The sequence below is a fragment of the Geotrypetes seraphini genome, chromosome 2, assembly GCF_902459505.1.
Source record: "Geotrypetes seraphini chromosome 2, aGeoSer1.1, whole genome shotgun sequence".
Classification (NCBI taxonomy): domain Eukaryota; kingdom Metazoa; phylum Chordata; class Amphibia; order Gymnophiona; family Dermophiidae; genus Geotrypetes; species Geotrypetes seraphini.
Genome location: NC_047085.1, coordinates 10,678,265 through 10,699,722, shown reverse-complemented (window position 1 = coordinate 10,699,722; position 21,458 = coordinate 10,678,265). Strand labels below are relative to the sequence as shown.

The 21,458-nt window shown below is 46.0% G+C and overlaps 1 protein-coding gene across 1 annotated transcript in view; it reads right to left on the bottom strand.

The window, feature by feature from the left end:
* Positions 1-21,458, bottom strand: part of LOC117356049 — a 191,373-nt gene that overhangs the window by 50,676 nt on the left and 119,239 nt on the right. The window contains exons 4-6 of the mRNA XM_033935309.1: positions 15,743-15,834; positions 12,732-12,774; positions 7,459-7,531 (exon numbers count right to left, since the gene is read on the bottom strand). Coding sequence (XP_033791200.1) covers positions 7,459-7,531; positions 12,732-12,774; positions 15,743-15,834 — 208 coding nt within the window. The remainder of the gene's footprint in view (positions 1-7,458; positions 7,532-12,731; positions 12,775-15,742; positions 15,835-21,458) is intronic.

Sequence of the window (21,458 nt, the reverse complement as noted above, 5' to 3'; positions counted from 1 at the left end):
AAATATAATAATGTGTTTTATAAAGTTTATAAGCATTGCTGGCCTACCCGGTGAGGTGTTCCTAATGGTGGTGGTGGTGGCGGCAGCAGCATGTCAATGTGTTGAGAGGAAGAGGTGGTCTGGGAAATTCTGCTGAGCAAACTCCGGGCCCATTTCCACCCCCAGTTAGTCCACTCCACTCAACTGGTTCACACACTGAGTGGGTCTTTGGGTGTTGTGCCTGGGTAGTTGTTTTGGGATCTCTTCCAGTGGTTTGTCAGTATCTCCTTGTGGTCCAAGGAAGGAAACTTTGTTAACCTTAGCATTGACCTTCAGAATATATTTGTAACAGCGCTGCTTGTGTGGCATTAGGCTACGTAGTGATCGAAAGAAAAAAGCAGACCTTTGCACATTTTTGCACTATATGGTGGGTGTATGAGGAGATTCACATTTCCTGCACAGCTAAGTCCTTGTGAAGTTACCTTGTTCTTTATGTATTTGACATCTAGCAAGGTATCTGTTTGGAAGGAAAGATCTAAGCTTAAAAATGAAGTGGCCAGAAATTATGGTAAAAGCAAATAGCATTGCTGATTTTAAGAAAGGTTTGGACAAATTCCTGGAGGAAAAGTCCATAGTCTGTTATTAAAGACATGGGGGAAGTGTCTGCTTGCCCTGGATCGGTGGCATGGAATGTTGCTACTCTTTGGGTTTTGACCAGGTACTAGTGACCTGGATTGGTTACCATGAGAATGGGCTACTGGGCATGATGGACCATTGGTCTGACCCAGTTAGGCTATTCTTATGTTATGTTTTCATCTGTAGGGGCCTTTGTTTTCACTTCTTATTTTAATGTATTTTTTTTCTAGGAACTTATTAGTGTTTTTTAGAATGGGAACAAAAATGGAAGAGAATTAATGTGTGTGAAATGGGGGGGGGGGTTACTCATTTCTTTAGCTAAATAATTAAATCCACTTCAACCAGACATAGGAGAACTCACGCACCATTCACACACCCTCCAACCAAAAACGTCAAAAGAAAAAAAACTGTTCGACAACTTCCTAACACTCGACCCCCAACTCTACAACCTATTGACCTCGACCACAGACTACAAAACCTTCAAAAAAGAAATAAAAACCCTTCTATTCAAAAACACATAAAACCGAACTAACACAATCAGAACTGTCCCAAGCATCACTTGCAACTACTCCATATGTACTTCTGATGTCATGACAATTCATACATAATTTATGTTATGTTTGGATTAATGGTTACATATATGAGGTTCAATAAAAGAAAATTTTCAGTGCCTGTTTCTGTTATGAACATTTATTTTTCATGGTTATTAAAAAAAATATTTTTTTACATGGGGGGTTGTCAAAAAAATGATGGGCCCCGGGTGCCACATACCCTAGGAACACCACTGGTCTGACTTACCGTATTTTCACGCATATAACGCGCGCGTTATACGCGTTTTTACCTACCGCGCATACCCCTCGCGCGTTATATGCGTGAGCGCGGTATACAAAAGTTTTAAAACATAGTTCCCACCCCGCCCGACGCCCGATTCACCCCCCCAGCAGGACCGCTCGCACCCCCACCCCGAACGACCGCTCGCACGCGCTCCCACCCACACCCGCATCCACGATCGGAGCAAGAGGGAGCCCAAGCCCTCTTGCCCGGCCGACTCCCCGACGTCCGATACATCCCCCCCCCGGCAGGACCACTCGCACCCCCACCCCGAACGACCGCTCGCACGTGCTCCCACCCACACCCGCATCCACGATCGGAGCAAGAGGGAGCCCAAGCCCTCTTGCCCGGCCGACTCCCCGACGTCCGATACATCCCCCCCCCCCCCGGCAGGACCACTCGCACCCCCACCCTGAACGACCGCCGACTTCCCGACAATATCGGGCCAGAAGGGAGCCCAAACCCTCCTGGCCACGGCGACCCCCTAACCCCACCCCGCACTACATTACGGGCAGGAGGGATCCCAGGCCCTCCTGCCCTCGACGCAAACCCCCCTCCCCCCCAAGAACCTCCGACCGCCGCCCAGCCGACCCGCGATCCCCCTGGCGACCCCCCCCACCCCCCTTCCCCGTACCTTTGGTAGTTGGGCCAGAAGGGAGCCCAAACCCTCCTGGCCACGGCGACCCCCTAACCCCACCCCGCACTACATTACGGGCAGGAGGGATCCCAGGCCCTCCTGCCCTCGACGCAAACCCCCCTCCCCCCCAAGAACCTCCGACCGCCCCCCAGCCTACCCGCGATCCCCCTGGCGACCCCCACGACCCCCCCACCCCCCTTCCCCGTACCTTTAGTAGTTGGCCGGACAGACGGGAGCCAAACCCGCCTGTCCGGCAGGCAGCCAACGAAGGAATGAGGCCGGATTGGCCCATCCATCCTAAAGCTCCGCCTACTGGTGGGGCCTAAGGCGCGTGGGCCAATCAGAATAGGCCCTGGAGCCTTAGGTCCCACCTGGGGGCGCGGCCTGAGGCACATGGGCCCAACCCGACCATGTGCCTCAGGCCGCGCCCCCAGGTGGGACCTAAGGCTCCAGGGCCTATTCTGATTGGCCCACGCGCCTTAGGCCCCACCAGTAGGCGGAGCTTTAGGATGGATGGGCCAATCCGGCCTCATTCCTTCGTTGGCTGCCTGCCGGACAGGCGGGTTTGGCTCCCGTCTGTCCGGCCAACTACTAAAGGTACGGGGAAGGGGGGGGGGGGGGGTCGTGGGGGTCGCCAGGGGGATCGCGGGTCGGCTGGGGGGCGGTCGGAGGTTCTTGGGGGGGGGGGGGGTGTGCGTCGAGGGCAGGAGGGCCTGGGATCCCTCCTGCCCGTAATGTAGTGCGGGGTGGGGTTAGGGGGTCGCCGTGGCCAGGAGGGTTTGGGCTCCCTCCTGGCCCGATATTGTTGGGGAGTCGGCGGTCCTTCGGGGGGGGGGGGAGGGATGTATCGGACGTCGGGGGGGGCATCAGGCTTTCAGGATGGGGACAGACCTTCAAGGGGGGACAGTGCACGGAAGTCAGGGGGGGTGAACGGAGAGTCGGGACAGCGCACGGAAAGTCAGGGCGGGCGAAAGGAGCGTCGGGCAGCATGCGCGGTATACCCGTGAGCGCGGTATACCAAAGTTTTTGTACACATCAACGTGATTTCTGCGCGCTATATCCGTGTGCGCGTTTTATACGGGTGCGTGTTATTTGCGTGAAAATACGGTAATCTCTTCCCAGGATTGCACGTCTGCTCAATGTGGTAAACACATATGTGTAGGGAGGGATTAATTATTCGGTGGGCCCTAGGCACCCAAGTACACTGGGACACCTGGACCTGCTCCTCCATGGCCCTGCCCTCTCTCTACCTCTGCTTCCCCCACCCCCATTCCATATCCTACCTCCTGCAAGAGTGTACCTCCAGACGTCCAAGCAGCACCTTCTTCATTATTCGATGCAGCCGAACTCGCAGTCTTCAAAAGCCGTGTGCAAAGATTCCTACACACTGCTCACGGCTGACCAGGAAGCCTTCCCTCTGACCAAAAATCCCAGTGTCAGAGGATAGGCTTCCGGATTAGCCATGGGCAGCGTGTAGGAACTTTTGCCCATGAGCCTTATGAGGACTGCGAGTTTGGTTGCACTGAATAATTACGAAGGTAGTACTTGGACAACTGGAACCGGGCCCGAAGGCAGATACACTGAAGTCATCAGAGCAGAGCAGAGCGTTCCAGGCCCCCCTAAACTTTTCAGGCCCAAGGCAAGTGCCTACTTGGCCTAACCTTTAATCCTGCCCTGCGTATGTGTTGTGGAGCTGGGCACATACTTTTACACACAGATAATATTTTCATCAAGGATGCCAAGTTACCCAATTCTGGCCTTGCAGCGTTGATTTCAATGTGCAGGATCAGAAACTACAAATCCCACACTGCTCTGGGATGTAAGTTCAGAACAAGGACAGGTCAAAAAGGCTCCAGGATGGAGCTGGGTATCTTGGCAGCTCAGCAACTTCCAATGTTCCAAAGATCGGTCAAAAAACTTTTTATAACGACAATTTGTGGGATTAGGGAAAGTGAATAAACCAGTACGCCGAGTAGACTTAGGGCTCCTTTTACTAAGCTGGGCTACAATGCCGCCATGGCGCCAGGGTTAGGGCACGGTAATCTTCAGAGTGTGCTAAAAATGCAAGCACAGCTTAGTAAAAGGAGCCCTTAGTAGGCCTATACAATGCTCTCTACCCACAGAAAGTGCTATAAAAATTCTGTGTTTACAGAAAACAAAGAGCCACCATGTCTAAAAGACCTTTTTCTAGCTACTACTACTTATCACGTCTTTATACTAGACCGTCGTTTAACTCTGGGGGAACACGCTGATATGCTGGTCAAGAAATGTTTTTTTGCGTTATGGAAATTGCGTACTGTTAAAAAATATTTCAGACTATTAGTTCAAGCATTAGAAACATAAAAACATAGAAATTGACGGCAGATAAGGGCCACGGCCCATCCAGTCTGCCCACCCTAATGACCCTCCACTGCCTTTACTTTGCGAATAGATCCCACGTGTCGATCCCATTTGGCCTTAAAATCAGGCACGCTGCTGGCCTCAATCACCTGAAGTGGAAGACCATTCCAGCGATCAACCACTCTTTCAGTGAAAAAGAATTTCCTGGTGTCACCACGCAGTTTCCCGCCTCTGATTTTCCACGGATGCCCTCTTGTTGCCGTGGGACCCTTGAAAAAGAAGATATCCTCCTCTGCATCGATGCGGCCCGTGAGATACTTGAACGTCTCGATCATGTCCCCCCTCTCTCTGCACTCCTCGAGCGAGTATAGCTGTAATTTATCTAACCATTCTTCGTACGGGAGATCCTTCATTCCCTAGACCATCCGGGTGGCCATTCTCTGGACCGACTCAGCACATCCTTACGGTAATGCGGCCTCCAGAATTGCACACAGCATTCCAGGTGGGGTCTCACCATGGATCTATACAGAGGCATTAATCTTATCTGTTCTAGATTATTGTAATATAATCTATTTGGCCAGAACATTCCATGTAGAATCCCAAAGAGTAGCAACATTCCATGTAGAATCCCAGAGAGTAACAAGATTCTAGAATGTCAAAGAGTAGCAACATTCCATACAGAATCTCAAAGAATAGCAAGATTCCGGAATCCCAGAGAGTAACAAGATTCTAGAATGTCAAAGAGTAGCAACATTCCATACAGAATCTCAAAGAATAGCAAGATTCCGGAATCCCAGAGAGTAACAAGATTCTAGAATGTCAAAGAGTAGCAACATTCCATATAGAATCTCAAAGAATAGCAAGATTCCGGAATCCCAGAGAGTAACAAGATTCTAGAATGTCAAAGAGTAGCAACATTCCATACATAATCTCAAAGAATAGCAAGATTCCGGAATCCCAGTGAGTAACAAGATTCTAGAATGTCAAGGAGTAGCAACATTCCATACAGAATCTCAAAGAATAGCAAGATTCCAGAATCCCAAAGAGTAACAAGATTCTAGAATCCCCAGAGAGTAACAACATTCCAGCATTTCAAAGAATAGCAAAGAACCCCAATATTCTGGAACCCCAATGAGAGCAACATTCCAGAGCTGAGATTGTGATGTCATAATGCCTCATTCCACAGTGCCTCAGAGCACTCATCAGTGATGTTACAATGGCTTAATGGTCCTATACTTGGCTCACATAAGAGCATAAGAATAGCCATACTAGGTCAGACCAAGCCCAGTATCCCATTCTCGCGGTGGCCAATCCTGGTCACTAGTACTTGGCCAAAACCCAAGGTGTAGCAATATTCCATACAGAAGACCTGGAAAAACTACTTATGCACGCAAATAACTTTGGAGAATTTAGGAAGCACCTAAAAACATATCTGTTCTTGAAGTACTTAGGTAGCTGATCTGCACAATCTCTCCCACAACTGATCTCATAAACTGTTAGTCCACTAATCTCCAACTCTACTCAGTTTGTAGCATTTTTTTAAATCATTGTAAACCGTATAGAACTTCATGGTCCTGCGGTATATAAGTTGTTATTATTATTATAGCGTTGCAGTAATCCAACTGCACTAGTATGACAGATTGTACCAAAACTGTAAAATGTTGATGATGAAAGAATGCCTTAACTCTCTTCAGCATACGCAAACTGAAAAAACATTTCTTGACCAGAGAATTGAGACACTAACTGCATGGGTCAATGATTGGCTGAGTGGCAGACTTCAGAAGGTGGTGGTTAATGGTACCCTCTCTAAAACATCGGAGGTGACCAGTGGAGTGCCACAGGGCTCGGTCCTGGGTCCACTCCTTTTCAACATATTCATAGGGGATCTGACTCAAGGGCTTCAAGGTAAAATAACACTATTCGCCAATGACGCCAAACTATGTAATATAGTAAGTGAATGCAGTTAACAGAATTATATGGCGCAGGACCTGCTTACATTGGAAAGTTGGTCCTCAACCTGGCAGCTAGGCTTCAATGCTAAGAAATGTAAGGTCATGCACCTCGGAAGCGGAAATCCATGCAGGACGTATTTCTTGAACGGAGAAACTTTAACTAGGACTTCAGCAGAACGAGATTTAGGAGTAATCATCAGTGCAGACATGAAAACTGCCAATCAAGTGGAGAAGGCTTCATCTAAGGCAAGGCAGATATTGGGTTGTATCAATAGAAGTTTCGTCAGCCGAAAGCCTGAAGTCATAATGCCTTTGTACAGGGCCATGGTGAGACCTCATCTGGAGTACTGTGTGCAATTCTGGAGGCCACATTACAGTAAAGATGTGCGCAGAATTGAATCGGTTCAACGGACGGCCACCAGGATGATCTCGGGGCTCAAGGGTCTCTCGTACGAAGAGAGACTGAACAAATTGCAGCTCTACACTCTTGAGGAACGTAGGGAGAGGGGAGACATGATCGAAACATTTAAGTACCTCACGGGACGTGTCGAAGTGGAAGATGATATTTTCTTTCTCAAGGGACCCTCGGCCACAAGAGGGCACCCGCTCAAACTCAGGGGCGGAAAATTTCATGGCGACACCAGAAAGTATTTCTTCACAGAGAGAGTGGTTGATCATTGGAACAAGCTTCCAGTGCAGGTGATCGAGGCAGACAGCGTGCCAGACTTTAAGAATAAATGGGATACCCATGTGGGATCCCTACGAGGGTCAAGATAAGGAAATTGGGTCATTAGGGCATAGACAGGGGTGGGTAAGCAGAGTGGGCAGACTTGATGGGCTGTAGCCATTTTCTGCCGTCATCTTCTATGTTTCTATGATTTGATCTTCAAATATAAGTTCTCTCCTATTGCATGCCAAAGCATTGGATTTCCGCACCTCAAATGCATCACTCTACATTTATTTGCATTAAAGCTTAATTGCCAAGCATTAACCCATGCTGTGCACCCTGTTGCATAAATGCGACAACCTTTTCCTTCTAACCATTCGGAAATATCGCTCAAAGAGACATTGACTAAAGCTCACCTCTGAAGACCTCCAGCGCCAGTTCATCCAATGCAGGGTTTGAGTGGGGCAGGAGGGGCTCTGAGAGGGGTTTCTGTTGAGAGGAAGAGATATGCTGAGGGCACAAGGAACACCCATTCCCCCATGAATACCTTATGAACAGAATGGAGAGCTGAAACTAACCCCCCTTCTCCCCCCCCCCCTGTCTAAATAAGACCTAAGTTTGCAGCCTAAAATCTTCGGGTAAGCAAATAGGTTACAATTCCTGGTTATCCTCGTGCTATATAACCCCGTGAGGATAACCAGGAATTGTAACCTATTTGCTTACCCGAAGATTTTAGGCTGCAAACTTAGGTCTTATTTAGACAGGATGTTGCATTTCAAGCAAGCAAACAACAGTCCTGGTTGGGTAATTACATCAGTGGAGCCATGTTGTCCTATGGCGCTTTCAGAAAAGGAATTAAGACAGTATTATTTGACAAATTAATCTCTTAATCTGTGCTTTTATTTTTAACATAATAATTTTACTCCATTCATTTTAAGTTTTTAATGTCTTTTTAATACAATAGGTTGTATTCTTTTTTTACTATTTTGCGTTTCACCGATTGTCCAGTTTTTCTCTTTTGTGGAAACCGCCTAGAATTCATTTGATTAAACTAAACTAAACTAAACCTTAGGTTTGTATTACAAAGTTATGTAAGATGTGCCAGAGGCTTTTAGCGTGGGGCCAGCAAGGTAAGTGCTCCGAGCGTCAAAGCATTTACTGTGCCAACTCTAGCGCAGCTAAATAAAAGGGGCCATTAATATCTTTTTAAAATGAAGATGACTTTTGAAGATATTCCAGTTTCAGCCACCTTATTCTTAGTCATGCTGAAGAAACATTTTTATAGGAAGAGAATTTTGGATTACAGAATGCAGCATAATCTCATTGGAGCGGACTGCCGGGCACGATGGACCCCTGGTCTGACCCGGCAGAGGCAACGCTTATGTTCTTATGGTTTATTTTTTTTTTTAAATCGTATCCCGCTATATCCAACAATTCTGCGCGGGTAACAACAAAACATCTCTCGGATGTATCCGCGTGCGTGTGTGTATGTTCCAAAAACTATAAACTAATAACCTCCAGTTAAAGCGCTGAAAAAGTGCTCAAACCTTAACCACTTTAGGGCAAATTCCATAAGAAGCGCCCAAAGGTTAGGTGCCTAATTAGGCTCCGTTCAGCACGATTCAAGTCAAATTGGGCGCTGTTTAATGAATCACGCTGAGCGGAACCTATTTTGGAGGCGCCCAAGAAATAGGCCAGCTCTAGGCACAACTAAAAGTTAGGAAACTGGGATTGTTTACCCTCGAAAAGAGAAGACTGAGAGGGGATTTGATAGAGACTTTTAAAATATTAAAAGGATTTGATATAAGAACATAAGAACATAAGCAATGCCTCTGCTGGGTCAGACCCGAGGTCCATCGTGCCCAGCAGTCCGCTCACGCGGCGGCCCAACAGGTCCAGGACCTGTGCAGTAATCCTCTATCTATACCCCTCTATCCCCTTTTCCAGCAGGAAATTGTCCAATCCTTTCTTGAACCCCAGTACCGTACTCTGCCCTATTACGTCCTCTGGAAGCGCATTCCAGGTGTCCATCACACGTTGGGTAAAGAAGAACTTCCTAGCATTCGTTTTGAATCTGTCCCCTTTCAACTTTTCCGAATGCCCTCGTATTCTTTTATTTTTTGTAAGTTTGAAAAATCTGTCCCTCTCTACTCTCTCTATGTCCTTCATGATCTTGTAAGTCTCTATCATAATAGACCAAGAAGCAGAAATGCTAACATTTTCAGACGTAACACGGACAAGAGGTCATAGCCTGAAACTGAGTGGCAGCAGGTTTAGGACAAATGTCAGGAAGTTCTGTTTCACATAGCGAGTGGTGGGTGCTTGGAATGCACTCCCGGAGGAGGTTGTGGCGGAGACTACGGTACTGGGATTCAAGCGCAAGTTGGATGCACACCTTCTTGCATATCATATTGAGGGATACGGTAAAGTCGGGTCTCCAAAAAGGAGTACCTAAATGGGCCGCCACGTGTGCGGATCGCCGGACAAGATGGACCTCGGTCTGATCCGGTGAAGGCGTTTCTTATGTTCTTAATAACTTTATTTTTCTATACCGCCATAATCTTGCGACTTCTAGGCGGTTCACAGTGAAGAGAGCTATACAATCAGCAAATTACAGCGTACAAATAGAGAAGGTATCACTGAGCAGTCAGTGATTATAGAGTAATAATTAGCAAGAAAAAGATATTGATGGGTTACAGTATAATCTTAACACGTTACATTAAAGGCGCTGGATAGCCAGCAAATTACAGAATACAATTGGTGAAGAAGACACTGAACAGTCATTGAAAACAGCGATTCTGCAACAAGGCACCTCACATGTAGCCACGCCCATCATGAATAGCGCCTATTATTTTGAAGGCCGCCTAAATTTTAGAGGCGCCTTGTTACAGAATCGCTCTTTCTTGATAGGCGCCTATATTTCAATCAGTGCGCAAATGCTCAAAGCCTAGTCCAGCCCGGCGCAGGAAGAAGGAGGATCTCTCCTGCACCGCACCGCCCAGCCCAAACCAACGAGGGAGGATCTTCGGGCACTGGCATTGGCACGTCCTGTGCATTGGTGCTGGTGCCGGTGCCCAATCGGGTAAGAGATGTTTGGTGCTGGGGGGTGTAGGATCGCGGGGGAGGGGGGGGTGATGCGAACGGGGGGGGGGGGGAGGATGCCGGTTCACAGGGGGGATGCCGATCGGATTGAAAAAAAAAGTTGTAAAACGCGCTCACGCATATAACGCGCAAGGTTATGCACGGTTTGTAAAATCGTGTATAACGCGCGTGTTATATGTGTGAAAATACGGTAATTAAATATAATTTCAAAAAGGGCAAGCACCGCTTATCTTTGTTTTAAAAGCAGTGTTCCATCTTCATAACGTGATGCAGGCACTAGTAAGATATCCTCTCAAAAAATGCCGACAAAGGCCAATGTTTCAGGGCTGGGGTGGAGGTGGGGCGGGAGAAATTGGGCAGGCCTGTGGGCGTGGCTATGTAACCCTATATGGAAAAATTATGTTCTTACCTGTTAATTTTCTTTCCTTTAGACCAGGGGTGTCCAATGTCGGTCCTCGAGGGCCGCAATCCAGTCGGGTTTTCAGGATTTCCCCAATGAATCTATTTGCATGCACTGCTTTCAATGCATATTCATTGGGGAAATCCTGAAAACCCGACTGGATTGCGGCCCTCGAGGACCGACATTGGACACCCCTGCTTTAGACGCAGCAGATGAATCCAGAGACCAATGGGATAGCACACATCTACCAGCAGGCGGAGATAGAGAAACTGATTAACAGGTGGTCCTATTGGCTGGCACTCCTCCTGTATCATCAGTATAGCTCCTTGCCCAAGCAGCCGCAACCATCCATAGGCATAGAATGTAAAAAACATCTTTCCCATAATAAATCTCAAAAGACAATAAGACAGAATACAACCATCCACAATAACAAACTTCGAAAGTCGCAAAAGAAAAACGACAGACAATATCCAGAAAGGGTGGGGCTCTGGATTCATCTTCTGCGTCTAAAGAAAAGAAAATTAACAGGTAAGAACATAATTTTTCCTTCCCTAGCAACATCAGCATATGAATCCAGAGACCAATGCGATGTAGAAAAGCAATCCTCAATCTGGGTGGGAAGCAAAACACCGCCTCCACAACAACCGAAGCACTAAACGCATCTACCGCATGCGCCCCCACATCCAACCAGTAATGCTGAGAGAAAGCACTCTCGGAAGACCAAGTAGCCACGAGACAAAATCCTCCAAGGATAAAACCTTTGGACCGAGTCTAAGAAGTAGCCATATCTGGCAGAATGGTCATGAAGTTCTTTTGCCAACCGCTTCCCTGCCATCAAGCAAGCGTAAAGAATGTCCTCCTGGACCCATCGAGCGATGGAGGCTTTGGACGCCGCCATACGTTTGAGGCATCCCGTGAAGAATACAAAAAGGTTATCTAAGCAACTAAAAGTCATTAGAAACCTAGCTCGCGGAGAACACTACGCACTTTCAAAAAAATGCAGTGAATAAAAGCACATCTCCCCATTTCTCCTCCCAGGAAGAAGGAAGGAAAAGTAAGAGTGTCATAAAAGAAAGGATGACACCTCCTTAGAAAGAAATTGTGGTACCGTCCGAACTGACACATACACTCACAAGCTTGTTGTTAGGGCCGGTTGAAGCCAGTTAGAGCTGGATGTGCACTAACAGAGCAGAATGTAGCAACTGTGGTCTCCTTTTTTTTTTTTTTTTTAAACAGAGAAGGGAAAGAAGAAAAAATCGAGACCCAGTCAAACCCTCTATCGCTGGAGGGAGGGTGTAACCCCTAAAGCTGGCACTGTTCAGCCGGACACCCCTGTCTCACTGAAGAGAAAATCTCAACAGGAGAAAATAAAGTTCCAGTCACAGCCAGAATCCAGGAGCTATTCGAATAGCGACCATCACCTGCTGGGAGATAGAACATACTGGAGATACAGGAGGAGTGCCACCCATTGGTCTCTGGATTCATCTGCTGCTGTTGCTAAGGAAATACCTAATCTCTTATGAAGTCCAGAAGAAGCTCTCTTTAGCATGATGCAAGTAATCTAATCTAATCCTTGATCTTATATACCGGATCATTCCCCCAAGGGAGTCGAACCGGTTAACAAAAGATAATCTCCAAGATCAGTGATGAACAATAGAAAAGGAAGAATCCATATAATAATCAGCTGAGGATTCTATCACTTATCTATAAGGTATTTTGTAAACAAATATGTTTTCAGGGTTTTCTGAAACGAGTCAATGAGGCAAGAGTTCTAATATCTGGAGGAAGATCATTCCAGATCTTCACCATTGTAAAAACCAAAGAATGTGAAAGGCTACCTAAAGTTTGAATCCCTTTAATAGAGGGAAGCAATAATTTGAATTTATATATATACCTCGTAGAATTAAAACGATAAGAGTGAGTGTTAGCGGTAAGTGTAAGAGACTGAGATCATACTCCACATATCCTGCCTTAGGAGTAAGATTCATTATTGCCAGCGTATTTGCAAAAAGAACCAATTGCCCCCGACAGGAACATCCCTAAAACTGATTTTTATTCAACCAGCGTGCTGGATTCCTTCACTCCAAGCTAAGGGCAGATCTTACCGCACTCATGTGCTGGAGATCAGGCTACACAAGGCTAGTTCTCCCTGCAAAACTGCATGCTCATAAACTTCCTCAGAATTACCTTTGTGTATTTCACGGAGGATCTGGTGACATTCTCTGGATGCCTGGAAGAAAACACAACAGATATTTCTTGTAATAACTCTGAGTTAAGAACAGCAATGATCTGAATTCGGTCCACTACAATACCCACGCTTGGATTTGGCACACCATATGGAGAAGTGCAGTCGTGCATGCTTCCTTAGCAAGGGTTAACATGTGGCTCCAGAAAAAGGGGGACAGATAGAGATGCCAGATTTTCCAATCAGAAAATCCGGACCCCTAGACCCGCCTCCAGTCCCGCCCAAGCCCCACCTCCACTGCCTGCTCTTGTCGGGCAGGGAGGAACTCCACACATGCGTGGACTTCCTCCCTGCCCGACGTGATTTGAGGCGGATTTTTAAAACCCGGACCCCCGGACATGTCCAGGGAAATCTGAACGACTGGTAACCCTATCCTTAGCGTTAGTTTGGTGCTTCCGACACATGCTCAGGGCCAGCCCAACCACTAGACAAGATGAGGCAGCAGCTTCTGGGGGGGGAGGGGCAGCAATGAGCACATGCAGTCATAGAAACATAACAGCAAATAAAGCCAAATGGCCCACCTAGTCTGCCCATCCACAGTAACCATTATCTCTTTCTCTGACGTGCTTATCCCAGTCAAAGTGAAACTAAAGATCCTGACATATAGGGTTATCAGATGTCCGGATTTGCCCGGATTTCAAAACCCGGCACTTTGTCTAGGTTTTGAAAAGCCTTCTCAATTCGCATTGGGCCAGCAGTAGGAGGCAGGGCTAGGGTGGGACTGGGGGGGCGGGATCAGGGTGTTACAGAGTGGGGATGGGCGGGCCTGAGGGTGGGTCTAGGGGTCCAGATTTCCCGATTGGAAAATCTGGCAACCCTACTGACATAACCAGTCACCTGCAGGAAGGGTGGAAAGTCTTCAAATAGCTCATCTACCTGGGTAAATTATGTTTGGAAATGTACCTTGATCGCTTTAAGGACCACTTCAAATGTCACCTGTTTGAAGACGCTATTAGAATTCCCCTCTTTTTTCCGCAATTCCAACCCTTTTCTTTTTTTCCCTTAATTGTTCTTCTTTCCTAACTTAAATTGTATTTCTACCCAAATTCCTTCCGTTTCATGTTCGTCTGTTTGATAATATTGTCTACATTTTTGTCTCCAACCTATTGACAACAACCCCAGACTACAAGATGTTCAGAAAGGAAATAAAAACTATACTCTTCAAGAAATCCCTTAAGAAAGCTTAACCCCCCTCTTACCATCCCCTCCCTAACCCCAGATCCTACTTTTCCCTCTCTTGGAAACCTTCTCTGATCTAACGTTGTAACCCTTCTTCCATAACTCTTTTTGTAATCCGCTTTGAACCGAAAGGTAATGGCGAAATAGAAATCTGTAATGTAATTTAATGTAATTTAATAAAAAAGGAAAAATTGGGGGGGAGTTTGTGTTTGTCCTTTCCCCTGTTTTAATTGTAAATCGCTTAGAGTTCTGATAAGCGATATGATCAAATTTTTATTAAAAACTTGAAACTCATTATTTGTGTCTATGTAGGGTTACCTGATTTTATGCATGTAAAATCCGGATCCCTGACCCCTCCCCCAGGCCCACACCACGCCCCAGCCTCGCCCCACCCCCAACAACCTGCTCGTCTCAGTCAGGAGGGCATCCGTCCATGGGTGGATGCCCCTCCCCACGCGATTTGCTTTTCAAAAGCCGGACAAAGTGCCGGGTTTTGAAAGGCCGTCCGGACACCCCAGACATGCAGAGGACATGTCCGGGTACATCTGGTAACCCTAAGGGTATGAAACACACAGACACACCCCAAACAAAGTTTAATATTTAAAGTCATAATGTGGGAGGAGGGGAAGAGGGCAGATTAGAACCCTGAAAGTTAATAGAACTGGGTGAGAGCAGACATAATGCGAGAGAGTCGCCTAGGGCTCGGTCCTGGAGCCTCCCCTTGCCAGTCAGGTTTTCAAGATATCCACAATGAATATGCAATATGCAATGAATATGCATCCACAATGAATATGCAATGAATATGTATCCACAATATGCAATAAGCAATGAATATGCAATATGCAATGAATATGCAATATGCAATGAATATGCATCCACAATATGCAATAAGCAATGAATATACAATATGCAATGAATATGCATCCACAATGAATATGCAATATGCAATGAATATGCATCCACAATATGCAATAAGCAATGAATATACAATATGCAATAAATGTGCATCCACAATGAATATACAATATGCAATGAATATGCATCCACAATGAATATGCAATATGCAATGAATATGCATCCACAATATGCAATAAGCAATGAATATACAATATGCAATAAATATGCATCCACAATGAATATACAATATGCAATGAATATGCATCCACAATGAATATGCAATATGCAATGAATATGCATCCACAATATGCAATAAGCAATGAATATACAATATGCAATGAATATGCATCCACAATGAATATGCAATATGCAATGAATATGCATCCACAATATGCAATAAGCAATGAATATACAATATGCAATAAATGTGCATCCACAATGAATATACAATATGCAATGAATATGCATCCACAATGAATATGCAATATGCAATGAATATGCATCCACAATATGCAATAAGCAATGAATATACAATATGCAATAAATATGCATCCACAATGAATATACAATATGCAATGAATATGCATCCACAATGAATATGCAATATGCAATGAATATGCATCCACAATATGCAATAAGCAATGAATATACAATATGCAATAAATATGCATCCACAATGAATATACAATATGCAATAAATATGCATCCACAATGAATATGCATGCGTATAATGGAGGCAGTGTATGTAAGTCAAGTTTATGCACATTCAATGTGGATATCCTGAACACCTGACTGGCAAGGGGAGGCTCCAGGACCGAGTTGAGAAACACTGTTCTTGGGTGCCCAGTGGCCTGTCACTAACCACACACATGCTCACCTGAAGTGCTGCTGGGCAAATGCCAGTAAGATCTCCACCAGCCAGTCCTGGGGATTTCCCATTCCCCAGTCATGGGGCCTGGGGCAACGTCCCTTCAGGATAAGAAGAAGAATGGATGAGGCAGTATTCATGCATAGCTTGTTCTTTAAAAAGCCTATCAGACAGATAAGGCCTGGATTTTGAGACTATTCTTTAAAAATAGACAAAAAGAATTTTATGGACTTAAAATCCAGATGTTTCCTGATCTCTCACGTGAGACGCAGAAGCGCCGACGTGAATTTCTTCTTTTGAAGCCAGGTGTTCTAGCTTTAGGGGTTACATTTTCTTTAAGGCAACCTTGTAAGTGTTTAGTGAATCACCGTCAGATTAAGTATGTTTTCTATGAACCTTTTCAGTTAACTAATTTCTTGGCATCATCTCGTCTGAAGGAAGAACATCATTAGCTCTTTAGATTAATATAGGCATTAGCCCTCAGCTCTATAGTTTTATATTAATGATTAGTTTCTTAATTTTCTCGCATTTTGTTAATCTTGGATCCTAATGTAGGACTTGAGTAAAGTTAGCATATATATTTTTCTTTTCTCTTGTTTTAATGTCAACCTGATGGAATATGTTCATATGCTAAACTTCTTTCTGTACAAGTTAATATGCTTGATATAAGTTTGAAATTGATAAATAAATAAATAAATTTTTTAAAAAAAGCCTATCAGAGAGCAGTCCAGGAAAATGTGACTAGTCATCCAGTTCCGTCCAATCAGAAGACAAAATGTTAACATCCACTAAAGGCTCTGCTTCACCTTGGCATCTATCTTTATAAAGGTCTGGGTCTCGGACGATTCATCACAGCCATTTCTGCACAATGAACTGGCCCTCATGAGTCTGATACCCCCCCCCCCCACACACACACACACACACACACAAATCCCCAAATTAGACCTCCAAGAAAGTCCACCAATGCCCTCTCTTTCTTTTCTTTTTAATAATTTATATTCTGCATATCCTACAATTCTATGCGGATTACAAATTATTCAGGTACTCCAGCATTTTCCCTGTCTGTCCTGATGGGCTCACAATCTATCTAATGTACCTGGGGCAATGGGGGGGGATTAAGTGACTTACCCAGGGTCACAAGGAGCAGGGTGGGTTTGAACCCACAACCTCAGGGTGCTGAGGCTGTAGCTCTAACCACTGCGCTCCACACACCACATTATTTTACTGTTTTTAACGTGCAAAAATTGCTAGATAGTAACACTAAAATGTCAGTAACATGAACATAGCTTAAGATAATTCAACGTTGCTTAATGCTGCTTCATTTTACTACCTGCGACAACTCCGAAAAATAAAGATCTACTTTTCAGACTCTGACTTCACCCAACTACTCTATGCCTTAGAACTCTCCCGCATGGATTACTGCAATGCGCTATTCAGTGGTCTCACGGCAAAGAATGTACGACGTCTCCAGCATGTTCAAATCACGGCGATCCTGTCTCCCAGGCTCTAGCGTTGGCTCATTGGCTGCCTGTAGCCAAACGTTGTGTCTTCAAGGGTCTGATGCTAACGTTCAAATCCTTGCATGACACGGCAACCGCCTAAAGTTCCTCCGTAAATACCAAACCAGTCCCTCTAATCCCAGGATGAAATACGCCTCAGAATGCCCCACTTCATACCAAGCCACTGGAATTGACTTCCCCCGCAGATCCCTTGAAGGACTCTTCGAGTCTCCCCCCCTCCCACCACCGATTTTAGTGTTCTCCCTCTTACCTGATCTGACGCTCCTGTGCCAGATCCACAAGAAGCTATGGGTCGGCATTGGTGTGTTTGTGCTGCTGCTGGTTCTGTCTGGCCCAGGGTGCAGGTAGCAGGGAGGACCAGGTGGGCCCGAACGTCAATGGCAGCCAGGAGGACCAGGATGCAGGCAGCAGGAAGAGTGCAGGCCACCGGGAGGACCATCATGGCAAATAGGACGCCCAAATGCTGATTTAGGATGCTTTTTGGACATCTATGTTTTTTGATTATGAGCCTGATAGTGAGCTAAACAGGGTCACTTTTTAACACACCGCCTAGGCATCTATTTGTAGCCCATTTATAAAGACACAGACATATGTATCTTTATAAAATACGTAGCGGCCTGTAGCCATACGTGGGCCTTCCGGTGGGCCAGCTTTATTGCAAATTTTAAATTGTCTGGCGGGCCAAATTCTATTACTCCGCAGGCCAGTCTTCGACATGTCGGCTCTAGGGGGTTACCGTCACTTTGTCAATGCCAACTGGTGGTGTCTCTCCTGTTGTCAGAGTTACTGTCTCTAAAGTCCAGTATATCTTGATAGAAATAGGGTTGGCAGGCTGGGTGCAGATGGGGGGGATGGGGGTTAAGAAGACCTTGATACTGGTTTAAGAGTGGGAACTTGCACACATATCAACCAAATACACCTGTATGACCTGGCTACACCCTTTGCTGTCTGTTTTGATGTTTTAGTGTCTGTTGTGTGCACTGTTATCTGAATAGGTTTACTGCTGTAATTTTCTCGGTTTGAGCTGCTCATGGTGTCCACCATCTTCGGTGAATTGCTTTAAAGAAAGAAAGGTGGCCCTCTTTGTAGAGCTGGCAACGGAGATATCTCTAGCTAGAGTAGCGTAGGACCAACTGGTCTTTATATGCCATTGTCCATAAACCATTTACAATCCTGGCTAACAGAACTGAGGGGCACGCTTGGACTTCTCCATGCTCCCTAGCAAGGGAGACAAATTTGGGGGGTTGTGGGTTTCTATACAAGTCCCAGTGAAAGAAAAGCAAATACACTTGGTTGGGGTTCTTGAAAAAGAAAACCTCATCACAAGTGAAAAAAAAAATCAATGTTTAGAAAGGGTATTTGATATTATTTCCTCAAAAGATAAGAAGGAGTGGAAACTAGGGGGGCGGGGAGTGAGGCTGGCTTTTTCCTGGTGAGATAAGCACAGATCTATGGTACTTTATCTATAAAACAGGTAAGCCATAGTTCTGGTTGCCAAAGCAGTGCCTCACGGCTCAACCTTGGCGTCTGATTACATCCTTATCTAAACCCTGTTATTTACTGTATCTATATAATTCCTGGGAAAGTACAAAGCCCTTTTAAATCCTTGCCTTAGTAATGTTATCCCAGCTCAGCAAGCATTTTAAGGAGTTTTTTTGAAATCAGCCCAGAAAATGTTTGAGATCTGAAAATGGAGGGTAAGATTTACCCCTGTGTCATTCACTACCATGGGTGGACCCGTGGCAGTGCTAATTGCTAATGTAGCTGGTGGGGATCCCTCAAGCCCCACCTGCTAAAGAATCCTCTGAGGAGCCTCTCTGACCTATCTAAACCTTGGGGCAACTGGTGGCCACCTACTGTATGCTGAAAGCTCCTTCTGCAAAAATAGAGGTTTGGCTGTGCGTCTGCTTTAATCCCGCAGAAATAGGGACAAATTTATCCCTGTGCCATTCACTACCATGGGTGGACCTGTGGCAGTGCTAATTGCTAATGTAGCTGGTGGGGATCCCTCAAGCCCCACCTGCTAAAGAATCCTCTGAGGAGCCTCTCTGACCTATCTAAACCTTGGGGCAACTGGTGGCCACCTACTGTATGCTGAAAGCTCCTTCTGCAAAAATAGAGGTTTGGCTGTGCGTCTGCTTTAATCCCGCAGAAATAGGGACAAATTTATCCCTGTGCCATTCACTACCATGGGTGGACCTGTGGCAGTGCTAATTGCTAATGTAGCTGGTGGGGATCCCTCAAGCCCCACCTGCTAAAGAATCCTCTGAGGAGCCTCTCTGACCTATCTAAACCTTGGGGCAACTGGTGGCCACCTACTGTATGCTGAAAGCTCCTTCTGCAAAAATAGAGGTTTGGCTGTGCGTCTGCTTTAATCCCGCAGAAATAGGGACAAATTTATCCCTGTGCCATTCACTACCATGGGTGGACCTGTGGCAGTGCTAATTGCTAATGTAGCTGGTGGGGATCCCTCAAGCCCCACCTGCTAAAGAATCCTCTGAGGAGCCTCTCTGACCTATCTAAACCTTGGGGCAACTGGTGGCCACCTACTGTATGCTGAAAGCTCCTTCTGCAAAAATAGAGGTTTGGCTGTGCGTCTGCTTTAATTGAAACTGGGTATAAACATGCACACAGCATTAGGAGAGGAACACCCAGAAAATGTTTGAGATCTGAAAATGGAGGGTAAGATTTATCCCTGTGTCATTCACTACCATGGGTGGACCTGTGGCAGTGCTAATTGCTAATGTAGCTGGTGGGGATCCCTCAAGCCCCACCTGCTAAAGAATCCTCTGAGGAGCCTCTCTGACCTATCTAAACCTTGGGGCAACTGGTGGCCACCTACTGTATGCTGAAAGCTCCTTCTGCAAAAATAGAGGTTTGGCTGTGCGTCTGCTTTAATTGAAACTGGGTATAAACATGCACACAGCATTAGGAGAGGAACACCCAGAAAATGTTTGAGATCTGAAAATGGAGGGTAAGATTTATCCCTGTGCCATTCACTACCATGGGTGGACCTGTGGCAGTGCTAATTGCTAATGTAGCTGGTGGGGATCCCTCAAGCCCCACCTGCTAAAGAATCCTCTGAGGAGCCTCTCTGACCTATCTAAACCTTGGGGCAACTGGTGGCCACCTACTGTATGCTGAAAGCTCCTTCTGCAAAAATAGAGGTTTGGCTGTGCGTCTGCTTTAATCCCGCAGAAATAGGGACAAATTTATCCCTGTGCCATTCACTACCATGGGTGGACCTGTGGCAGTGCTAATTGCTAATGTAGCTGGTGGGGATCCCTCAAGCCCCACCTGCTAAAGAATCCTCTGAGGAGCCTCTCTGACCTATCTAAACCTTGGGGCAACTGGTGGCCACCTACTGTATGCTGAAAGCTCCTTCTGCAAAAATAGAGGTTTGGCTGTGCGTCTGCTTTAATTGAAACTGGGTATAAACATGCACACAGCATTAGGAGAGGAACACCCAGAAAATGTTTGAGATCTGAAAATGGAGGGTAAGATTTATCCCTGTGTCATTCACTATCATGGGTGGACCCGTGGCAGTGCTAATTGCTAATGTAGCTGGTGGGGATCCCTCAAGCCCCACCTGCTAAAGAATCCTCTGAGGAGCCTCTCTGACCTATCTAAACCTTGGGGCAACTGGTGGCCACCTACTGTATGCTGAAAGCTCCTTCTGCAAAAATAGAGGTTTGGCTGTGCGTCTGCTTTAATCCCGCAGAAATAGGGACAAATTTATCCCTGTGCCATTCACTACCATGGGTGGACCTGTGGCAGTGCTAATTGCTAATGTAGCTGGTGGGGATCCCTCAAGCCCCACCTGCTAAAGAATCCTCTGAGGAGCCTCTCTGACCTATCTAAACCTTGGGGCAACTGGTGGCCACCTACTGTATGCTGAAAGCTCCTTCTGCAAAAATAGAGGTTGGCTGTGCGTCTGCTTTAATTGAAACTGGGTATAAACATGCACACAGCATTAGGAGAGGAACACCCAGAAAATGTTTGAGATCTGAAAATGGAGGGTAAGATTTATCCCTGTGTCATTCACTATCATGGGTGGACCCGTGGCAGTGCTAATTGCTAATGTAGCTGGTGGGGATCCCTCAAGCCCCACCTGCTAAAGAATCCTCTGAGGAGCCTCTCTGACCTATCTAAACCTTGGGGCAACTGGTGGCCACCTACTGTATGCTGAAAGCTCCTTCTGCAAA